General features: G+C 30.8%; 10 protein-coding genes across 10 annotated transcripts; 3 read left to right on the top strand and 7 right to left on the bottom strand.

Annotated features, from left to right (window-relative positions):
* Positions 1 to 848: 848 nt before the first annotated feature.
* GO595_005164 (T-complex protein 1 subunit zeta 1) lies at positions 849 to 2,435 on the bottom strand (the record flags this gene model as incomplete). The annotated part of the gene is made up of 1 exon (XM_067918376.1): positions 849 to 2,435. The coding sequence occupies one exon, from the start codon at positions 2,433 to 2,435 to the stop codon at positions 849 to 851; it is 1,587 nt and encodes a 528-aa protein (XP_067774714.1).
* A 298-nt stretch (positions 2,436 to 2,733) lies between these two features.
* On the bottom strand, positions 2,734 to 3,408 carry GO595_005163 (NLI interacting factor-like phosphatase family protein; the record flags this gene model as incomplete). The annotated part of the gene is made up of 1 exon (XM_067918375.1): positions 2,734 to 3,408. One exon carries the CDS (start codon positions 3,406 to 3,408, stop codon positions 2,734 to 2,736), a length of 675 nt encoding a protein of 224 aa, XP_067774713.1.
* A 933-nt stretch (positions 3,409 to 4,341) lies between these two features.
* Positions 4,342 to 4,770, bottom strand: GO595_005162 (Ubiquitin-40S ribosomal protein S27a; the record flags this gene model as incomplete). The annotated part of the gene is made up of 1 exon (XM_067918374.1): positions 4,342 to 4,770. One exon carries the CDS (start codon positions 4,768 to 4,770, stop codon positions 4,342 to 4,344), a length of 429 nt encoding a protein of 142 aa, XP_067774712.1.
* Positions 4,771 to 4,982: 212 nt separating this feature from the next.
* On the bottom strand, positions 4,983 to 5,855 carry GO595_005161 (B-box zinc finger family protein; the record flags this gene model as incomplete). The annotated part of the gene is made up of 1 exon (XM_067918373.1): positions 4,983 to 5,855. The coding sequence occupies one exon, from the start codon at positions 5,853 to 5,855 to the stop codon at positions 4,983 to 4,985; it is 873 nt and encodes a 290-aa protein (XP_067774711.1).
* An 861-nt stretch (positions 5,856 to 6,716) lies between these two features.
* On the bottom strand, positions 6,717 to 8,816 carry GO595_005160 (Cysteine-rich, acidic integral membrane protein; the record flags this gene model as incomplete). The annotated part of the gene is made up of 1 exon (XM_067918372.1): positions 6,717 to 8,816. The coding sequence occupies one exon, from the start codon at positions 8,814 to 8,816 to the stop codon at positions 6,717 to 6,719; it is 2,100 nt and encodes a 699-aa protein (XP_067774710.1).
* Positions 8,817 to 12,061: 3,245 nt separating this feature from the next.
* Positions 12,062 to 14,011, top strand: GO595_005159 (AMP-binding enzyme family protein; the record flags this gene model as incomplete). Its single annotated transcript, XM_067918371.1, has 1 exon — positions 12,062 to 14,011. The coding sequence occupies one exon, from the start codon at positions 12,062 to 12,064 to the stop codon at positions 14,009 to 14,011; it is 1,950 nt and encodes a 649-aa protein (XP_067774709.1).
* A 373-nt stretch (positions 14,012 to 14,384) lies between these two features.
* Positions 14,385 to 14,762, top strand: GO595_005158 (60S ribosomal protein L23; the record flags this gene model as incomplete). Its single annotated transcript, XM_067918370.1, has 1 exon — positions 14,385 to 14,762. The coding sequence occupies one exon, from the start codon at positions 14,385 to 14,387 to the stop codon at positions 14,760 to 14,762; it is 378 nt and encodes a 125-aa protein (XP_067774708.1).
* A 60-nt stretch (positions 14,763 to 14,822) lies between these two features.
* Positions 14,823 to 15,152, bottom strand: GO595_005157 (uncharacterized protein; the record flags this gene model as incomplete). Its single annotated transcript, XM_067918369.1, has 1 exon — positions 14,823 to 15,152. The coding sequence occupies one exon, from the start codon at positions 15,150 to 15,152 to the stop codon at positions 14,823 to 14,825; it is 330 nt and encodes a 109-aa protein (XP_067774707.1).
* A 232-nt stretch (positions 15,153 to 15,384) lies between these two features.
* Positions 15,385 to 17,730, bottom strand: GO595_005156 (uncharacterized protein; the record flags this gene model as incomplete). The annotated part of the gene is made up of 1 exon (XM_067918368.1): positions 15,385 to 17,730. The coding sequence occupies one exon, from the start codon at positions 17,728 to 17,730 to the stop codon at positions 15,385 to 15,387; it is 2,346 nt and encodes a 781-aa protein (XP_067774706.1).
* Positions 17,731 to 18,097: 367 nt separating this feature from the next.
* GO595_005155 (Translation initiation factor eIF-2B subunit beta) lies at positions 18,098 to 19,120 on the top strand (the record flags this gene model as incomplete). Its single annotated transcript, XM_067918367.1, has 1 exon — positions 18,098 to 19,120. One exon carries the CDS (start codon positions 18,098 to 18,100, stop codon positions 19,118 to 19,120), a length of 1,023 nt encoding a protein of 340 aa, XP_067774705.1.
* Between the last annotated feature and the right edge of the window lie 4,333 nt (positions 19,121 to 23,453).

The raw sequence follows: 23,453 nt of genomic DNA, 5'->3' as shown, positions 1-23,453 counted from the left end.
TTCACTTGCCACTACGCTTATAACATATAAAAGATCAAAGAGTGATGGTGTATCAATCTATGTAATTTTATTGCATAAAAAGCACAGTGTTTGATTGTTAATTTTTATTACCGTGAATTGATCTTCCTAGAATATATAAACAGTGAACTTCACACTTATGCTAAAAGATATCCAATTGCATGCAATTAATTATAAAAAATATAGAAGTTTTAGTCTTTTTACATATTAGAAAGCATGATGAAATGATTTTGTTATTAGTTTTCTTGATATCGGACGTTGAAAACATTTCAACATTGATATATAGTTCAGACTTAGGTTTAAAGTTTACGTTAATAGGTGTGGCTAAGCGATTTGTAGTGGTACATCTTACTCTATAAGTAAAACAAGTTGATCTATTGATTTTTCATGAAAGGAGAGAAAGAATCATGTTGATGCTTGATATATAGAATGACTAGATACATAGAAATGTTGTTCTTACAGATAATTGAAAATGAACATTTTGAGATTACAGATGCGCATCTGCCAGCATGGAATGATCAAAATTTTAAATTCGATATTTTGAATTATTTATACTCTACACATAATAGAAGCAATGTCACTAAATTTTTACTATACACCTATGGATCGTTTTCGAGATATTTTCGTTTTAAATTTTCTTGGACCACTTATGGTTTATGTCAAAATAATTATAATGCACATTTATTTTAATGATTTTACATACTGTTATTTTCAAAAATCCGTGGAAGATTTCAAACTTCAAAGCAGTAAACCGTATTGTTCTGAAAATCAATTATCGTTAACAGAATTTCCTATCGGCTGTCCACCGATTTTTGAAAGCAACGATAGATCTATTTTTCTTTTTCTTTTTTATCTTTTTTCTCTCTATCAGATTGCATAATTTCATCTACCAATAACAATTGTGATGCAATAATTGGTGCCGCTTGAATAATGTTTCTGACCACGCCATAATTATCATATATGCCGAATATTGTTGGGTCGATCACCTCTCCAGTCTCCAAGTCGACGCCCGACAATTCGCCTCTCTCCATTTCACTTAACATTTCATTGATGATATTCACCGAGTCCAAACCAGCGTTATCGATCAAGGCCTTAGGGATAGCCAAAACAGCCTCGGCAAACACCTGATATCCAATTCTATTCTTGGATGTTAACTCCTTTATCAAATTATTTAATTTGACATTTAATGCAACTTCTATTGCACCTGCTCCAGGCAAAACTTTCTTATCATTATAAGCGTTTTTCATGGAGCAAATTCCACTTCTTATGGCCGTTTCAGTCATTTTTAAATTATATTCAGTTGTACCACTTACTACTATTGTTACTGCTTTAGGATCCTTGACTTCATCGATAAAAACATATTTGGTGCCTTTGAAGTCTTCTTCGATGACACTTCCAGCATATCCAAGAAAATTAGGATTTATATCATCGATACAATTAATCATATGGCATCCGCAAGAGTACACGAGCCTATTCATTGTTTTACGCGACACACGTCTTAACGCCGATATATTTGCATGTGACAATATATCTAATGATGGGCCATCAATACCCTTTCCGTTGACCAACAAGAAGTCTCCGTCAAACAATGAGCGAAGTTCGATGATTTGTTTGAGTTTCTCATCGACAAATTTTCTTTCGGCAATTGTCATACGCTCGCGCTGATCACTATTTGCAACTGGTATATACGTTGATACTGCAGTGTTCTCGAGTTCTAACGACACGTTAAGTAATAAAATGGTGACGTTCTTCATCCGCTTCGCCATTAACTCGTGTCGAAAGCCTTGATCAATGACTAAACCTTTGACTAATCGAACTGCTGATTGCGTGCTTTTGATTTTGAGGACTTCGATGCGGTCCAAATCAATCGGGACGTCGTTCTCGTGGACGCATGTAACTGCATCCAGAATTACGTCGGATAATTGGATTGGAGATTTGGTGATTGTCGCTGAGGTGATGATGTCCTTTAAATCTGATCGTGAAGTGGGAAGAGGTATCGAAAGCTCATCAAGAATTTTAAGGGCATGGTCACGAGCTTCTTCGATTCCTTTAACGATAATTCGTGGATGAATACCATCGAGAATTTTATGCTCGCTTTGCTCAAGAAGTGAATCTATAAAACAAATTAAGGAACAAACACCATCATAATGCGATTTCTTTTGGGATAATGCTGCTCGACCAATGAAAATTGCTGTGGGATGAATAATTTGAATGCTTCGAATAAATTCACCTCCGTCTTTGACAAGATGAAGTTCTCCATCATCTGTTTCTAATAATTTAACAGATCCAAATGGACCAATATTTGTTTTAGTAATTGAGTTAAGAATATGACATGAATCAAAATTAATCCTTCGAACTGTTTCATGCCTAAAGAATTGAGTTGTGCTTGATTTTTGTTGGGTGTTGGGTGAATGCATTTTTTGTGGTCATAGATTCAAACAAACCCTCTCAATCAAAAATTTCCAAAATATTCATTTCTTCCTCATTCTAAAGCATTTCAATTCATATTATACCAACAAAAATGATGGTTAAAACAAGAAAAAAAAATGAAAAAAAAGATATTAATATCATTCACATTTATTGCAAATTCTGATTCAATTTAAAAAATTGAATCACGTGAATTCCTTAGGTTTCTGAACAATGGTTAATGTTGAATACAAATATTCTATCATTTTAATTTTTTTTTTCATATGAAAATTCATTAATTTAAGGAGCCTAGGGAATCAACATCTTCTGAGGGAGTATATTACGTACGTCAGACGCATTTTTGCATTCTTGAAGTAAAGGAAGGATTCTAGAAACTAATTCATCATCTTCTTGATCGCCCTCCCAAGTTACGCTGAGAATTGCATTGGATGGATCGTTGAGAAATGAGCAAGGATTGTTATCAACAATTACTATGTTTTCAAGCGGTGCATGAAAAATTGATAGATCCTTTATGTACAACCCTTCAACAAAGGTACACTGCTCTCTAAACAACCTTCTGTAAGGTGGTAATTCAGGACAAAGTAAATCAATAATTGGATTTGCATATTGAGGAACTGATGCTGTAAATATGAAAACAGTAAAGTCATTCATCACAGAATCAAGGAATTTGTCGACATATGGCCTTTTTTGTACATATAAATCGAAAGAGTTTCCTTCAATTTCAATTGGAATACAGTAATCGTAATAGTCAAGCTGATAAAAAGAACTGTGGACCAATGTTTCATCTAAGTCTAGCACAAGAATCTTTTTTGTTTTTGAATTCTCTGTTGAATCTTTTATTGTCGATACAAAATTTTTTGCGAAATTTTCACGGAAACATATGAAGTTGATAAGAGATTCTCTCTCATCGAATTTGTCTGCATGGACGATGAATTGTTTTTCAAGATCTTCGATCTCCATCATCAGCCAATAGAAGATTTTAAATCGAATAGTTATAATGTAAAGCAGTTAAAATTTGTGATAAAATATGGATTTTGTTAGCGTGACTTGGAAACCTCAAATTCAACTGTTTTCTTATCGTTTTTATACAAATGTGCGCAAATTATCAAAAAGTTGCTTGCAAGCAAAACGATATAATTTTGTGAATGAAATGATCATTTACACAATAAAGATAAAAAGTTTTCATTTACTCGACTTTCCTCATGACAAAACTTTAATATATACTCTTTTCAAGAGATATCTTCAAAACGATTTTTGGTTTGATATTTCTTGAGATATTAATATTTCAATATTTTTCTCTAAAATTTTCATTCTATGAACACCCGCCAAACCTAAAACAAAAATTGAATTCTGTTAGAATTTTGTGTGAACAATTGAATGAAATCGATCATTTTTTCCAGAAAACAGTTAGATTTGACAGGTGATTTTGATACAACAGAACCGTTTATTTTTGAAAAAATCTTCTCTAATTTTTCACTATTCGGACTGGAATGCTGCAGATTATCGAAAACCTGGTTGTTAATAAAATGGTTTCGAACATCCACCAATTATTATTAAAGCTCATAAAAAAACTTGTTGAAATTTGAAATTGAAATAATTATGCAATTTCAAAAAAGATAAATTTTGAAAAAAGGGCAAAATCAAATGATCAGCAAAGCGAAGCAAAACACAAAATTAGTACAAAGAATAAATAATAATTTCAATGTTATTATCATATTTCTATCAAGCATTTCATCGTTGAATTCTTGGCATACCACAAAAGGAAACCAACAATTTGCTTTTTAAAGATTATGCAATAACATTGAAATTATTAATCAAAATTTGTGTTTTGATGCTTTTGTTGATCATCTGAATCACCCGCCTTAATAGAGTGGGAAAGTAGAAGAGGATATGTATTTACTTGGTAATGGTTAAATGACAGTTTCCACAATAAAGACGGCCATCTTTATGTTTGGCCATGAAGCATCCTTTGCAGTTCTCGCATTCTTTACGTTGTGGTTCAACTGATCCATCTTTACCGATCTTGAAAAGCTTAAGAAGCTTCATCTTTTCCTTCTTTCTTGTATGTGGAACCCTTTTCTTTGTTGTGAAGCTCTTCTTCTTCCTCTTCTTCTTTTTACCTCCATCGACTTCTGGTAAATCGTAAAGAATAGAGTCTTCAACGATTGAATAATCAGCAAGTGAGAATTCATCGTTTAATTCTTTACCACCGAAAACAAGAAGGCCATTAACATCTGCAATGGCTTTGATGCTTTCGATAGAATCTGAAGATTCGACTTCTAAACTGATAAACCTTCCATCCAGCGTCTTCAAGAAGATCTGCATCGAAATGGCCGAACTTCACTTTTTAACAGCTTTGTTGGCCTTCCTTTTGACAAGCTTTGTTTGAAATTTGGGGCAGTCCAAACTCATTTGCGAACGTTAAATGTAACAAGTAAAAAAAAAAAATTTAAAGTTCGTTAATGAGAAAAATAAATTTAGTGTTTTAATTTATTTTACTTACATGTTAAAATGATCGTGTTCAAAATCCTACAAAATCATTCGTTCTTCTTTTGGACATTTTCTTGTTTTTTCTGTTGTATCTTTTTTATTTTGTTTTTCATGAGCGAAATTGACCAGTTAATGTCTCTATACATCTGATAGTATGACTCTGGTCTAATCCCAAGGAGTAAAGATAATTTTCCATCCTGGCTCAAATATCCATTTTGATATATTGTTTCCAGTGAAGCAGCCTTGTTCCATCCCCAAGAATCTTCATATTCGAAAATAGATGAATATTGTCTGACTAAATTATTGACATGTGGTTTCTGACTTTCAATTTCTAATCTATAATAATATTTACTAGGTATTTTGTATCCTCTAACAAGCTCTACGAATACCGATAAATGTGTTCCTCTTCCACTTAAATTGCCATTTGGATAAATTTTAGCTCGCCATTTATTCCCACAAATTAACCGCTTTTCAGAGTATAGAAATTGGCTATCGTTGGAATTTGAAAACTTTACTTGCTCTTTCCAAAAATTTGGAATTTCGATTCGAACCATTTGGAATGGAGGCACAAGTTCATTTTGTATATCCGGTATTTGAATGGCTTGATCAGATGTTGGAAGATCTGAGTGAAATTCATCGATCTCTTTTTGGATAGAAGAAGCTTGCTTAAGTATTTGTGGGTTAGAAGAGTCTAAAATGGCTTCGCATTGTGTTGCAAGTGAAATTGCTTTTTCTTCTTTTTGTTTGAGAATATTGATTTGTTGTATTAAATTTGCATCTGCTTCTTTAACCTTCTTTTCAAGTTTACTTTGGATCTCTCGAAACTTGGAATGAAGTTCAATTAGAATTGAGTTCTTTTCCGAACTGATTTTAGATTGTGTATTCAAAAAATCATGTGTTGAATTTTCTATATTCTTCATAATTGGAACAAGAGATTTAAGTTCATTTTGAAGCTGCAGTTTGAGAGTATCAACAATTTCAGTCGTTTTTTTAATTTCATGATTTTGATGATTTTTAGAATTAGAATATAGTTCATCATAGATACAACTGGAACATAGGCTTTGGTTACATGTTAAACAATAAAAGCTAATTTGTTTGGAATGCTTTTTGCAAAGATTTGTTTCTGCATAAGTATGCGAGAAATATGGAAGAAGTTCAATTACTGTGTTTAACACATGAAGTTGAATTGGTGCTGAATTCTTTTTATTTTTATGATTACATTTTGGGCAAATTTTTGTTGTTTGAAGTAATTCTTGTATGCATTTTTCACAACCTATTTCTCCGCAACATGGCATTATTTTTGGGTTAACTGATTTCTTATTGCAAATGAAACACGTGAGCTCTTTTGTGAATTGCTGAATTAAGGAAGAAATCAAGTTTTCACCCATCAAATATATGATGAACGTTTAAAATTTCTTCTAGTAATTTGGAATATAAACAATGCATAAGGACACCGCAATTTATTCATTTCATTAAAATGATAACATACAAAAAGAAATTTCTAAATATTAAAAGCACAGTAATTTAAATGAATTTTATTATAATCCACGATTTGCATCACTCATCAAATATATGATGAACGTTCAAAATTTCTACAAGCACAAAATTCTCATTAAAATTCATTGTTAATGGAGACATAACAATGTACAAATACACCGCAATTTCTTCATTTTATTAAAGTGATAACTTGCGAAAAGAAATTTCTAAATATTAAAAGTTCAGTAATTTTATTATAATTTACGATTTTCATCACATTTATAGTTATTCAATTTTTATTAAAATCATTCCTTAAGAATAGAGTTCGAATTTTTTTCTTCTTCCTCAGAGTTATCTGTCAAATGTTCATAAAACGAAAGCTGCTTCGCGTCGTCTGATTTCAGTTCGCTTTCTTCTTCATTATGCTGCTCCATGTCCACGTTAAATATATTCTGCGGCAGCGGCGAAAGCGTTTTTTCGCTCTCTGTCTTGAACTCCGGTATGTCAAACGACGAATTTATGTCCGAGTCTGTCATTAGTTCGTCGTTCAGTTGTTCGGTGTCCAGTTCGTCGAAGTCGGACGTCAGGTCGATGTCATCCAGCGCAAAGAGTTCGCTCGAGTTTTTGATGTTACTCTTCGAGTTGTTATTGTTATGTTGCGAATCGCTGTCAAACAAATCGCCTTCGATTTCTATTGTTTTGTTTTTGTTGGGCTTTGTTCCGAAGTTTTCTTCTTCTTCGGGAAAGTCAACGTCTGAAATTCCATTTGTGTTTTCGTTGTTATCTTCTTCGTGAATAACTTCAATGTCCTCTTCTTCGAATATGTTATTTTCGTTTTCGTTCTCTTCTTCGCCAAAAATATTATCCGAAATTTCCAAAACATTTTCTTCTTCATTAACATTTTCCTCTTCACCAATTTCAATTTCACTATTTAAAGCATTTTCTTCTTCATTAACATTTTCCTCTTCTCCAATTTCAATATTTAAAACATTTTCTTCTTCATTAACATTTTCCTCTTCTCCAATTTCAATTTCACTATTTAAAACATTTTCTTCTTCATTAACATTTTCCTCTTCTCCAATTTCAATATTTAAAACTTTTTCTTCTTCATTAACATTTTCCTCTTCTCCAATTTCAATTTCACTATTTAAAGCATTTTCTTCTTCATTAACATTTTCCTCTTCTCCAATTTCAATATTTAAAACATTTTCTTCTTCATTAACATTTTCCTCTTCTCCAATTTCAATTTCACTATTTAAAGCATTTTCTTCTTCATTAACATTTTCCTCTTCTCCAATTTCAATATTTAAAACATTTTCTTCTTCATTAACATTTTCCTCTTCTCCAATTTCAATTTCACTATTTAAAACATTTTCTTCTTCATTAACATTTTCCTCTTCTCCAATTTCAATATTTAAAACATTTTCTTCTTCATTAACATTTTCCTCTTCTCCAATTTCAATTTCACTATTTAAAGCATTTTCTTCTTCATTAACATTTTCCTCTTCTCCAATTTCAATATTTAAAACATTTTCTTCTTCATTAACATTTTCCTCTTCTCCAATTTCAATTTCACTATTTAAAGCATTTTCTTCTTCATTAACATTTTCCTCTTCTCCAATTTCAATATTTAAAACATTTTCTTCTTCATTAACATTTTCCTCTTCACCAATTTCAATTTCAATATTTAAAACATTTTCTTCTTCATTAACATTTTCCTCTTCTCCAATTTCAATTTCACTATTTAAAGCATTTTCTTCTTCATTAACATTTTCCTCTTCTCCAATTTCAATATTTAAAACATTTTCTTCTTCATTAACATTTTCCTCTTCTCCGATTTCAATATTTAAAACATTTTCTTCTTCATTAACATTTTCCTCTTCTCCAATTTCAATTTCACTATTTAAAGCATTTTCTTCTTCATTAACATTTTCCTCTTCTCCAATTTCACTATTTAAAGCATTTTCTTCTTCATTAACATTTTCCTCTTCTCCAATTTCAATATTTAAAACATTTTCTTCTTCATTAACATTTTCCTCTTCTCCGATTTCACTATTTAAAGCATTTTCTTCTTCATTAACATTTTCCTCTTCTCCAATTTCAATTTCACTATTTAAAACATTTTCCTCTTCGTTCATTACAACTTCACTGTTTAATTCGTTTTCTTCTTCATTGATTAATTCGTTTTCATTAACATTTTCCTCTTCGCCAATTTCAACTTCACTGTTTAACACATTTTCGTTTTCGTTCGTTACAATTTCGCTGTTTAATTCGCTTTCGTTAACTGCAACTTCGCTGTTTTCGTTTGCTTCGATTTCATCGCCAAATTCGTCTTTGATCATTTCCTCTATTTCGCTCATTGTCTTTTCTTCGATTTCTTCTTTGCTTAACTTCAATTTCTTCATTCCCAATTTCTTTTTCAGTTTGTAATTTTCTGTTTTCAATTTCGAGATATTTTTATTTAACTTTAACATCTTCGCTCTGTATTCGAGTTCTCTCGAATGCGTCAATGATACAATGAATGAATCAATTTCATCTTCGTCATCATCGAATTTATTATTATATATCGGTAATGTCTTTGAAAGTGGATCTTTATCATTAAATAATGAATCATATGAATTTGAGATGTTAATATATTCCAAACTTTGCGCTTTAATTTCATTTGTATCTTCTTCAAAACTGATTAATTCCTTTATTTCCTTTAATTTATCATTAAATCTGTTCACAATTTCATTGTTTTTGTTCTTATCGAAATTATTTTGTTTCATTTTATGTAATAAATTATTTATTGAATATAAAATCTGAAGAATTTTCTTAATTTGTAAATTGTTATTATTATTATTTTGTAATTTATGTAATTCTTTTTGTGTCTTAGAGAAGATTTCATACGCTTTTTTGTTCTGATTTTGTAATGATATAATTCTCGAATTTAATATGTTAATAACATTTAATCGTTCAGTCGCTTCATTCAATTCTTGTTCGACCTCTGAATCCGATTGAATCCCCGAATCGGTGCGTTGTAAATACGAAATTTCTTTTCGCAAATTTTCGTTTTCTTCTTGTAAATCTTTCAGCTGTTGTTGGATTGAATCGTTTTCATGAGTACTGTTATGAAGTTTCTTTTGTAAATCTTTTAATTGTTTCGATGATTCAATAAGTTCCATATTTAAATCTTTGTTTATGTTTATGTTTTGCATATTAAGATTCGAAAGTTCTTGTTCAATTGTAATAATTTTGGAATTCATTTCGTCGTTTTCTTTCTTCAAATTATTTATTTTATCATTTAATTCTTTGTTTTGTTTTTGAAGATTTTCATTTTCTTTTTTCAAGTTATTTAAATTTTTGTTTTCTTTTTGAAGATTTTCATTTTGTTTATTGAAGTTATTTATTTTGTTATTTAAGTTTTTGTTTTCTTTTTGAAGATTTTCATTTTGTTTTTCCAAATTATAAAATTTGTTATTTAGATTTTTGTTATCTTTAAGAAGATTTTCGTTTTGTTGCTCAAGTTCTTGCATTATATTTGATTGATTCTTGTTTTCCTTAACAAGAATTTCATTTTGTTGCTTCAAACTATTTATAGTATTTAATTGATTTTCATTTTCTTTAAGTATATTATCATTATTCAGCTCAAGTTCATTTATAGCGTTTAAATGATTTTCATTTTCCTTTAAAAGAATTTTGTTTTGTTGCTCGATTTCATGAATGATATTTAATTGGTTTTCATTTTCTTTTAACAAAAATTCATTTTCTACTTTCATTTGTTTCATTGTTTCGATTTTCTCTTTTAATGAAATTATTTCCGAATTTAATTTCGTGTTTTCATTTTTAAGATAAAAATTATTCTTTTGCGCTTCGTGAACATCTTCTTGAATATGTTCTAATGTATTACGCGCTTCGTTACGTTCTTTTAGTAATAAGTTATTGTCCATTACTAATTCCTCAACGCGATCACTTAAAATTTGAAATTCTGTTTCGAGTTCGGAGTTAAGTTCGTTTTCTTTTTTAAGTTCTTCAATTTCACTTTGTTGCGATTTGATTTTGTTTTGCGCGCTTTCGAGATATTTCGCACATTCCCGTAACTTTAATAGCGTTGATTCGTTTGTGCTTTTAAGATTATGATTGGCATCTTTCATATCATGAAGTTGCTTAAGAAGTATTTCGTTCTTGTTCTTACTAGAATTGTAATGCTTTAGTGATAATGAAACAGATTTTTTGAGTTTTGTGTTTTCGGCTTTGAGTGAATTGATCTCATTGTCTTTTTGAATAAGAAGTTCTTCAGACTCACGTTGCTTGGATTGGGAATAGTGAAGAAGTGAGTGAAGTTGTTGAAGTTCTCCTTCATCAATTGTACGTTCTGATATTTCATCAATTGTTTTTTGAAGATCATTGTTTTTTTCTAATAAAAGTTGATAATCCTTTACCCAATGAAGTTCTTTCTTTCGTGCCTCTTTAAGTCTTTGATTTTGTTTGGTTAATTCATTAATTTTTATTTGTAATTTGATTATTTTATCATCTTGTTCTTTTTTGACTGGAGATGAGACAGTATTAGAAAGACTTTTGCTTGTAATATTTTGTTGAAGACATTTTTGGAGTTCAGCATTTTGATCTTTTAATTCTTGGATATTTTGTTGATAATTCTGAATGCATTGCTCATAGATTGAGATTTGGTGATCTTGTGAAGATTTATTTTTGGTTGGTGATTCTTGGGAAAAGGTGTTTTTCATTTGGCTTGAAATTATTAAACGTATATTTTAAGACAAACTTTTCTTTTGAAACCGTTTATAATTAAATTAAAGTGTTCTGATCTGCATTTCCCAATACATTCTAATATAAATATTTTAAAATTGTTTAACCATCACGCTTTCCAATTGTAATGTGTTCTCACAAAATTTGACATATTTTTCTAAAAAGATCTACTCAAATAAATCAAATTACAAAGTTAGCAATAACTTAAAATTATAATTTTCCCCATGTGACATATTCACTTTACCTTATTTTATTCATTTTTAATTAAATAATCTAATATAAACAATTTTTTTTGTCATATAAGACATATGATATCCTTTTTTATAGATATATGAGTACCCAAATTTGGGAAACTCTTTATATTGTGCTTACAAAAAATAAAAATGGTTTTATTTGATTATATTTATAAATATTCCAACGGAATATGACATTGGGTTAATGCAAATGTTTTTTTAATTAATTACAATTTATTACGAAAATCTATTGGGCTCAGCAGCTAAAACTGATCAAAATTATCGAAAAGAAAGAATAAAAATACTTAAATTTTGCACAGATAAATTGATAAACAACGATCGCATTTTCAATACTTCTACCTCGCAGGCGTTTTTTGCCGGCCACAGCCGATATTGAAAACTCAGAATTTTGATAAAGTCAGTGTTTTTGGTCAATTGACTTATTTTTTCCATCTTCTTCTGCGTTTTGAAAAACATTTTTAAATTTCAAAAAAATCAATTCCCTAAGCATTAAATAGAATTATCCATATGTAATAATGTTAAATATTTCTTTAAAAATATAAATATCTGTGTTTAAACACCAACAAAAAATATTTTCGTCTTGTCTCAACCGCCTTCCTTTCAAATTTTGAATTCTTACCTCAACTCAAATAAACCAATCACCTCATTTAATGGGATCACAACAATCAATGTCACGAATTACGGAATGGCTCCCACCTGAAAAAGAGGGAGAAAGCCCAATATACATTAACTCATTGTGTATTAAAGAAAATGCTGGACAACCAATCACAACATTCAGAAATCAACCAGAAGCAAGAACATTAACTCAAATGATTGATGCTGTGGATGTTAAATTTGGAAAGCTTGACGGCTTTGCTGAGAGAGAAATATTACCAGATGGTTCATTTGGCGAATACAAGTATATTACGTATGGTCAATTTCGCAAAAATTGCTTAAATATGGCCTCTGGTCTTGTAGCTCTTGGCTTTCAGAAGGGAGATACAATTGGAATTTACTCATACAGTTGTTTATTATGGCAAACAATATTCTTTGCATGTCAATATGCTGGTTGCATTCCAGTTCCAGTCTATGATTCATTAGGACCAACTGCAGCTGAATATATCATCAATCATTCAGAATGTAAAGCAATATTTGCAATGGAAGCCAAACTTCAATCCGCAATTGAAGCATCTAAAAATTCCACAGTCAAAGAAATCTTTATTATTCCAAAGGCACATCCTGAATCACCGAGAGAATACCGCACTGCTCTCCAAGTTATGGAAATTGGAGCAGAGAACATTCAAAACTTTACACCAAATCAACCCCACCCCGATGATCCTTGCATCTACATGTACACCTCTGGATCAACAGGTAATCCTAAAGGCTGTATCTTAACTCAAAAAGGAGTTATTGCTGGTGGTGTTGGGTTATCCAATGTCAATGGATCAATCACTAAGAAAGACACATATTTTTCATTTTTACCACTTGCACATGTTTATGAACTTTGTGTCGAAATTGTTATGATTAATCAAGGTGTTAAAATTGGATTTTACACAGGTGACACACGTCGTCTTGTTGATGATATCCAAGCATTACAACCAACCATAATGTGCGGCGTTCCACGCATTTGGAATCGTTTGTATCAGTCCTTCACAGATGGAATTAATGCATTACCATGGCTATTACGTAAGGTTGTTACATGGGCAATCAACAACAAAAACGAGTCATTAATGAATGACCGAGAGCCGTCATTACTCTTAGACTTTTTATTTTCCAAATTCCGTAGTGTTCTTGGCGGCAAGCTCAAACTAATTGTTAGTGGCGGCGCGCCAATATTACCGGATGTCTTTGGCTTAATGCGTAGCGTCATAAGCAAAAATGTGATCCAAGGTTATGGACTTACCGAAATATCAGCTGGAGGATGCGTGCAAGAAACAGGCTCAAAGAATCCAGGCGATGTTGGAGTTGTCTGTTCATCCATACAAATGAAACTAAGGTCTGTTAAAGACTTTGATTATAATCCATTAGGTAATCCTCCAACAGGAGAAATATTGTTTAGAGGAATCTCATTATTCAGTGGATATTATAAAGATGAAGAACTTACAAGCCAAGCAATGTGTGATGGCTGGTTCGCTACTGGCGATGTCGGAATGATTACTGAAGACGGGCATTTACAAATCATCGATAGAGTGAAACAATTAGTGAAGTTAAGTCAAGGTGAATATATTTCGATGACTTCTCTCACGGAACAATATCAAAATACGCCCGGAATCGAGTCAATTTATATTTACGCAGATTCGCACCATAACACTTTGGTTGCAATTGTGGTTCCAACTCAAGATAAAATTAAGGAATGGGAAAAAAGTGGTATTAATGACTTCATGGATAATAATATGGCGAAAAAGGATATGTTGGACGCATTGAGAAAACAAGCAGAGGATTCAAAGATGAGAGGGTTCGAAAGAATTACAGCAATCGCATTCGATAATGAGCCGTTCTCAATCGAAAATGGATTGTTGACGCCTTCTTTAAAGCCACAAATACATTCGCTAAAAAAGAAATACGCCGAAAAAGTGGCGCAACTATATGAAGCTGACCCAGCAATAGCTGGACTGAATTAGAATAAATCAATTTAAATTGAAATTATTGTGAAAGACCTTTCAACAACTTTAATTTTTTCATTATGAATTCGTTTTATTTGAGGTTTTGTATTATTTGTAATTCGAAAGTTCAAAATAAAATTAATTCTAACTTCTTAAAAAAAAAAAATTAATATTTTTGTCTTCGAAAATTAAAACAATTGTTTAAGTTTATAAATGTTAGTAAAAATGGTCTAAAAAATGAATTAGACTTCGTAAACAAGCTTCAAGATTAAAAAAGATTTTATTCATATGGATAAACGGTCAACGTTCAATTTGTGTGGCTGTCATAACCGCTGCCTTTTCGAGGATGTCAAAGAGAGGACGTACAGGTCAGCAAGGCACAAAATTTGCTATGACACTCGCCTTACCAGTTGGCGCAGTCGTACAATGCGCTGATAACTCAGGTGCCAAAACAATGTTTGTTATTGCAAAACGTGGTCATAAAGGCAGATTAAATAGACTTCCAGCTGCTACAGTTTCTGATCTTATTGTTGTTACAATCAAAAAAGGTAAGCCAACACTTCGTAAGAAGGTTATGTGCGCAGTTATCGTTCGTCAAAAGAGATTATGGCGTCGTAAGGATGGCGTTGTAATTGGATTCGAAGATAATGCAGGCGTTGTTATCAACGATAAAGGTGAAATGAAAGGTTCTGCAATCACAGGTCCAGTTGCAAAGGAATGCGCAGAACTTTGGCCAAAGATTGCATCTGTTGCCCCAGCAGTTTTCTAAATTGATTTAACTACTGCTTTTATTCTTGTTTTTAACGATTTAATATATTGAATGATTATTCTAATTTTCTTCTGATGTATAATAACTTGTATATTCTGTTGCCTCTTGTGCATCATATTCTCTGATTTTTTGCTTAAGAGCTTCGATGTATTCTTTTTTTGCTTTGATTAATTCTCGAAGAATTTCCTTCCTCCGAGCACTGTAAAGTTGTATTTGTTTATAAATGGCAGATGTTGATGCACATTGTATTTCTGTTTTTCTTTTAGTCAGTTCTTCTTCTGCATTAGTTGTTGCCATAATAAACTCAATTTCTGTTTGTAAATTTTCGTTAAGTTCTTCTGCCTTAAGCAATGGATGATAAGAGTCAAGTTTATTTTGATCTTGATTCATTGAGTTTGAGATTTCTAATTTGCCTTGCCTACGAAAACGTTAATATATAACCGCATATGAAATGTCAAAAAGTGGAAACGATAGATATTTCACTTCTGTTAATAAGATTTCACATAAATAAAATCACAAATTCTAATGAAAACTCAGCTTGAATGTTAAACTGATAAAAATAAAATAATTTTTTTCTTTTTATTACAAAAATCTTTTCTACAAAACATTTTCATTATTCTTCTTAATTATTTTCCATATCTTCGTCCTTATTTTCTTTATTATTATCTGTCTTTTCTTCGCTTTCCTTTTCATTATCTTTGTTTTCTTCTGTAGCTTCATCAGCTTCAATGTTATTTTTGGATTCATTTCCATTTTCAGCATTACTTTCTTCTTTCCCTTCAATTTCGTTTTCATTATTCTGCTTATCTTCTTTTATTTCTTCAACTTCAATTTCGTTTTCATCTCTCTGTTTGTCTTCTTTTATTTCTTCAACTTCAATTTCTTTAGTATTTTCACTTTCATTATTCTGTTTGTCTTCTTTTATTTCTTCTTCTATTTTGGTTTCAGTGTTATTTTCTTCTTTTCTTTTGTTATTGCTATCATTTACTTCTGTTTCTTCTTTTCTTTCATCTTTATCTTCAAGTTTTTCATCTATTTCTTCTTTGTTAGCATTTTCCAAATTTTCATCTTTGTCGCTTTCCTGATTGTCCTCTTCTTTCGTTTCATTGTTATCCTCTGTCACTTGGTTATTATCTTTTCCTTCATTATTTTCATTATCTTCTTCTTCGTTTTCTATTTTCTTTTCATTGTCCTCCTTTTCATCTTCTTGTATACTTTCACCTTTGTTACTATTTTCTTTTTCATCACCTGCGTTCACATCATTGTTGCTTTCCTCTTCAGTTTTATCTTCTTTTCTCTCATCGTTGTCTTCTTCTTCATTCTCTCTTTTGTTATCTTCATTTTCATCATCTTTTATGATTTCTTCTTTTCTCTCGTTGTTTTCTTCTTCTTTTTCATTTTCTATTTTTTCATTATTTTCTTCTTTCCTATCATTGTTTTCTTCATTTTCACTTTCTGAACTTGAATCGCTTTTGTTATCTTCGTTTTCATCTTTTATAATTTCTTCTTTTCTCTCAATATTTTCTTCTTCATTTTCATCTTCTTTTATTTCTTCATTTTCTCTTTTTTCATTATCACTTTCAGAACTTGAATCGCTTTTGTTGTCTTCGTTTTCATCTTCTTTTATTTCTTCTTTTCTCTCAATATTTTCTTCTTCATTTTCATCATCTTTTATACTTTCTTCTTTCCTGTCATTGTTTTCTTCATTTTCACTTTCGGAACTTGAATCGCTTTTGTTGTCTTCGTTTTCATCTTCTTTTATTTCTTCATTTTCTCTTTTTTCATTACTTTCAGAACTTGAATCACTTTTGTTATCTTCGTTTTCATCTTCTTTTATTTCTTCATTTTCTCTTTTTTCATTATCACTTTCAGAACTTGAATCACTTTTGTTATCTTCGTTTTCATCTTCTTTTATTTCTTCTTTTCTCTCATTTTTGTCTTCTTCTTCGTTTTCTCTTTTTTCATTTTCGCTTTTTGAACTTGAATCACTTTTGTTATCTTCATTTTCATTTTCTTCTTCGTATTCTTCTTCAATTTCCTCTTCGTATTCATTTTCTTCTTCTTCCTCTTCTTCAACATCTTTTTCTTCTTCTTCTTCTGTATTTTGTCTGACCAAAATTTTATATAATTCTTCGTTTGTTATTTCCTTTCCAAACAAAACTTTTCTTAGCGATGCGCTTTGACTAATTTGTAGTGCGTCTCTTAGCGCTGCCAACATTTCTTCGCCGCTATATTTTTTATCCTCGCTAAAGTACATTGTCAATATATCATTGGTATATTTTGCTGTTGATTCTACACTTTGAGCAAGTTGTTTTCGAGCATCTTCTTCATATTGGCGAATATCAGATTCTGTACATTGAAGTGGAAATAATTTCTGAAGTGACTCGATTTCTTCATTTTCCTTGTTGAGGAGTGATTGGAAGTCAAGTTTAGTGCGAACCAATCCTCGAATTTCATCATTCTTTTTGTTATAAAATTGATCAAATTCTTCAAGTGACTTCTTGGATATTTTGTCATAATCTTGTCGGATATAGATTTCACTCTGTTTAACAAAATCCTCAAAATCAAAAAGTTCTTCTTTTAATTTCATGATTTGATCATGATATTTTTTTTGTTTATCCTCTTCTTCACCAATTTTGAGGAACTCATCTTGAAGATCATGTAATACTTGATCATATTGCTCTTGGAGATCAGATGTCATTTCTTGTCGAGCAATATCATCATTCATCTTTTGAATTTGATCTTCAAGCTCTGTTATTAAATTAGTTTTATAATCTGATTCTGTAATTACATCGCTCATTTGAGAAACAATTAGATTAATAGGTAAAGAAATATCATCAAAAGTAGCATAATGTTGGTTTAAAAAAGAGATTGAATTAACTAATTCATCAAATTTGTAATTCATTTCATGCTCAAAGTTTTCGAAAAGTTGTATTGTAGCCTCGATTTGAGAGTTTTTCGTTTGCATTAATTAATGTCAGAAGAATGTTTTGGATAAGAAAAAAACAAAAAAATTGGAAGTATGGGGGATTGAACCCCAGGCCTCCACTATGCTAAAGTGGCGCACTCCCACTGAGCTATACTCCCTTACATTAAATCTTTAAATAAATATAATAAGAATTTGTTTTAAATTATGATAAATGAAGAATTTCTCAAAATCAGGATATAAATTCATTTTATGTAAAATATGTTTAGTTGTTCTTTCTTTGAAAATTTAATCAATTAATCATTAAAAAAAATTGGTATGTTTTTAAAGGGGTACAATAGATTTTGGGTATCATGATATTTAACGGTCTCACATAAATTTGAGTGTGTTTGTTTGATTCTTTGTCAGGATGAAAAAGTCTCTGAAGCATGATCTTCATTCATTCGAACTTCAAATTCGTCGTTGCGACATCGTTGGTTCATATGATATTGCAGATCACACTCTTAAACTTGTTCTTAAAGCAATTGAATCTCCAAGAATTTCATCTTTTGAAGTTGAACGTAGTATTAAGTTTATTGTTGAAACCCTCATGGATCATTTTCCATCAGACGTAATCATTGTAAACGTATGCAAAATTATACTCAATCGTCTTAATGATGAACTTCGTCTCTCACAGCCTAAAAAAAGAAGTCACAAGGTTAAGAAGTCTCTCTCTATTCTTGACATGATGACATTAGGTAATGAAGATGATAATGAGTCAGAACCAAAGTCAGAATTAAAAACACGAATGACCGAATTTTTAGAACTACAAATCGAGAACCTAGTTTCATCTTATGAAATGATAGCAAAGAACGCGCCTAATTTTTTATTTAAGGATGATATAATATTAACTGTAGGGAATTCCGGCTCAATTTTCAAATTCCTCACATCATGTCCTACTGACATCACTGTTGTCATTCCAGAAGGTGCGCCATCATATGATGGTGTTAAATTTGCCGATAAATTAATTCGTGAAAAATCCATTCGTGTTATCGTAATTCCTGACTCTGCCATCTTTGCTATTTTCCCACGCATCAACAAAGTCATTGTTCCTGCTCGTGCAGTTCTTTCAAATGGAGGGATTGTCAGTTTTTCATTAACACATTCTATTGCTCTTGCAGCGAAACACCACGCGAAGCCATTCATCGCCCTCTATTGGGTGATGAAGCTTGCCGAGAAGGTTCCGAGGCCCGGAACGACTTTCACGACGCTTTTGGAGCCCGAAAAGATTTTTGAGAAGGAAAACCCCCTATCGTCCAACGTTGTGGCACTGAATGCGGAGAGCGACTATGTCCCACCTGAATTAATAACATTGATGATTAATGAAGATGGAGCACATTGCCCTGCTGACGTATTTTCTCTTGTTCAGGAAAACTATGCAGACGCAAATTAGTTATTATTGTGATAAAATATAAATATTTAATTCAATAAAGCTCCATGATAAGAAATGTTAAACTTATGTATGAAATGGATTTGGTCATGTTTCCCATTAAATTTTGTGTTTTGTGTACATAAATATTCAAAATTTGTGAGAAGCATTCACATGATTGTGCTATTGTTGAATATAAATTTTATAGATGAACAAACATTCGGTGTATCTATGCGTGTTTTTATAATGATCAAGGGCCAACATTTGGATTATGTTTTTTTTCATTGTTATTAAAGTGCGTCTTATTTATATGCTAATAAAACATTTCGAAAGAAGTATTAAAAAAAATGCATTATAACATACTCTATTACATATGGTAAAATAAATGCTTCATATCCTTGAAACCAATCAAGTCAAACTTATCAGTATTCTCGGCAGATAGAAAAAAAATTATTCAATATAATTTTAACGTAAATGCATTTTCAAATAACATATATGTAAAAAAAAACAAAGAATGAAATTGGTATTAATTTCATCATAGGATTATGTAGGGATTGATATTTAAAAATGGTATATTATCTTCAAAGAATTGTTGACAATTTAAGATGATACATTAAATAAACCCGAATTATATTATTTACAATGTTATAAGGATTTTCGCAATGCGATAATACGCTTTATCCAATATCAATGTCATCGGTATCTTAACACTTTGCAACAACATAATTAAATAATACCCACGATTATTTGTCATACAATATTGGAATAAGTGATTGAATACATCTAATGATTATATCATCAACATAACTTTTGTTAGCAAATGTTTGCAATGATTGAATTACTTTATTTACTTATGCATATTTATTATCAAATCTTGCAATACAAATATACTATAGTGATGCCAAAATTCAATCGCAAATCCAATCTCATCCTGTTTAATATGATGAATGGCTCAAGTAAAAAAAAATTTATTCTTTTTCTTGTATATTTATATAAAAATGTCTCTGAACATTATAATAAATCACATATTTACATTATCGAGTGTTTATTACATCTTAGGTCACTTAAGCTTCAGTGAGCTTCTTGGTCTTTTCATCGAAATATTTGGTCTGCTTGCAAACAGTGCTCTTGACTTCCTTTTCTGACCCTCATCTTCAATATCTTGTGGCCTTTCCAAGTTCAACAAAGTACCTTGATCAAGGGTACTTTGTAATTGCCTTCTTGGAGTGATACTGACGGGTCTTAAATTCATCGACGATCTTGAAATTGTCTTTGATGAAGTCAATGCTATGTTTGTCCTAGCTCTAACAATTGGGGCCTTCTTTTTATCTTCATTTATTGGTATTTGCGAAAAGAACGATTGAATTTCGCATAATTGTATTCTCATCGATGGGTTTTTTGTGAACATTTTGACCAGAATTGTTTGAATGGGCCCACTCAATTTTGATGGAATTTCGACGGTTTTCGATAGAATTTTTGTTTTAAGTTTTTCAATCGATTTTGATCTGAATGGAAAGTTTCCTGTAAATAAATAATATAACATAACACCAAGTCGCCAAACTAATGTAGATGTGTCAGTTGGCATGCTTTGATTTTTTGTTTCTTCGGGAGCTATGAAATAATTGAAAACACTACTTGCATTTTCAAAAATGACTGTTTGAATTGCTGACGGAAAAATTTGTATAATGTCTCCTGTCTGGTTGAGGAAAATAGTGTCTGGATTTAAAAAGAAAACATCAAAAATATTTAGTGTAATTAAATGATCAGCAATTAAAAGAAAAGAATTAATTAATGATTTTGCTTTTTCTTCACTAAAAGCGCCATAATTAGTGACGTAGTTTCGAAGACTAAGAGGCTTTGGAAAATCAAAAACAATATAATATTCTGATTTTTCTTCAATAACATCTTGGATATTAGAAAATAGTTCATGCTTTGCTTTCTTAAGGCATGATATTTCGTTTACAAAATTTAAAAAATTCTTTGAATCTTTAAGTTTATCTTTGAAAATTACTCTAATCAGTACTTCTTTTTTGGTTGTGTTGTGTACACCCTTCCAAAAATTCTTAAATGGCTCTGTGTTAATCTGGTTAATGAAGACATAATTGGGAAGGGACTTAGGAAACCAGGGTCCATTCTCAGTCATTTTGTATTAGAGAACGTTTAATTTTATCGGCATTTCACAAAAAAGTCAAGTCAAAAAAGGTTATTTGCTGCCAAACATTGGAAGATTTATAAGAAAAATGATTGATATCTTATATCATTAATAAAAAATCGATTTATTGCTTAGTACTAGAAGGAGTTTACAAATTGAACATTATAAACACACTAAATATGAAGATAAAAATTGGAAACAAACCCAGTTTGTGGGTAAATTTGTATGATATTCAAAAATTAAATATGGTGTGCTCAAAAACATCAACATATTGAATATATGACCCCAAACCCATCACCACTCTGAAATTTTCAAAGTGTTTCGAATTGAGTTCGATATAAATGGTCATATATTCAAATGTTTATTTTGAGGTTCTCAACAACTTCTTTATCTCGCAATAAATTATGTAACACATCGTAAATTAGTCACACTATTTAATACTACGATAAACATATTTTTTTCTATGTATGGATTCCTCCTTTAATGCTCATTCTCAATCAAATTTGGAATAAATGTGAAGTTTAATTTTAAATTCATAAATAACTATTATATATTTCTATGTTTCATATTGCTATTTTCAAAAAACACTCAATTTACGGAATTTTTATTCCTGAATCTGTGAAAAATAGAATGTATAATATTAGCATCGTTAGAAAAAAAATAAACTCAATGATATGAATATATTTTTTATCGTTAAAAATTTATTAATAAAATTATTCGAATTTATTTTTTCTTTCTTAGACTTTAATATAAAAAACTTTCATACGTAAATATCCACATCTCTATTATATGAAATGTGGTAGCATGTTAATGTTGTAACAACATTTATTAACAGTGTTAATAAGCAAAGCTAGTGTTCATTATCTTCAGCATACAATCTATTGTGAAAAAAAAGTGATAATACCGATAGATATATCTTGATCGTTATCTTCATAAAAAGTGAGAATTAACGTTTTTGATGAAACAGTGAGCAATGTTTCCAATTGCGCAATATGAAACACATGAAAATACAATAATATATTTATCTGCTGTTGGAGAGTTCATGCGCTCAGGTCATTGTTTTGCTTTTGCTACATCTTTTAAAAGAATTTGTATTTTTGATAGCACCCAACCACCAGATAAAGCGAAAGCATATTTTAAAGTTGATCATAAAATCACATGTATGATTCCTGTACAATATAATGGAAATGATGTTTTAGTTATTGGTACAGATAATTCATTACAATTATATGATATTTATCAAAATACATCAATTTTTACAGTTATTATACCCGATGGCGCTTCGTCTCTTACAATTTTTAATAACAAATACATATATGTTGGTAGTAATTGTTCAATTTATGGATATACATTTAGTGGAGAAGAAATTTTTTGGACAGTTAGTGGTGATGTTGTTACATCAATGTGTGAAATTGAATGGCATGGCAAGCCATGTCTTCTTTCTTCATCCAATGACTTATGCATACGTATATTTGATGGTGAAGAATCTATTCATGAGCGCAAAGTACATTTTCCTGTCTCTATATTAAAGTCTTATCAACCAGATACATATCTTATCTGTCATACCAATGGAACAATTTTATTTATTAATGGAACAGAAAAAGTTTGGAGCATAACATCAAATACTGAAATTGTTGGTGTCCATTTTTTACTCAGCACCAACGAAATTTCATATGCTTCAACAGATGGCACCATCACATTAATCAATTCCACAACCGGAACCATAAGTAAAACATATAACTCCGGAATTAAAAACTCCGGATTTCATCTGATTGACTTTCTAAAGGATGGTCATCAATGTTTACTTGTAATTGGCTTTTCAGGATCAATTCGTGTTTTCATGCCTGACCGTACTGAAGGACTTGGGCGTGAAGCCAAACAACAATTTGATCTAGCGAAAGCACAACCCGCATTAATTAAGGAGAAATCAGACTTATTAATGCGCGAATTCGAATTAACGAATTCACTTCACAGTAAAGAAATAACTAATAATAACACAAATTCGGTTCTTCCTGTAATAGAATACAGGTTAGGACAAAGGTTAGACTTAGGCTGTATTGAATTACGCCTAAATACGAAACCTGAATTTGTAATTTTGGGCACAAACATTGAATGTCCAACTAAAAATGGAAACAGTTTCGTTGTTTTCGAAATGAATATTCCTGTATCATCAACACAAAACATTTTATTGAATTTTCCAGATGA

The sequence above is a fragment of the Histomonas meleagridis genome (assembly GCF_020186115.1).
Source record: "Histomonas meleagridis strain 2922-C6/04-10x chromosome Unknown contig_32, whole genome shotgun sequence".
NCBI classification, from domain to species: Eukaryota; Parabasalia; order Tritrichomonadida; family Dientamoebidae; genus Histomonas; species Histomonas meleagridis.
This window is presented reverse-complemented; position numbering and strand designations above follow the sequence as displayed.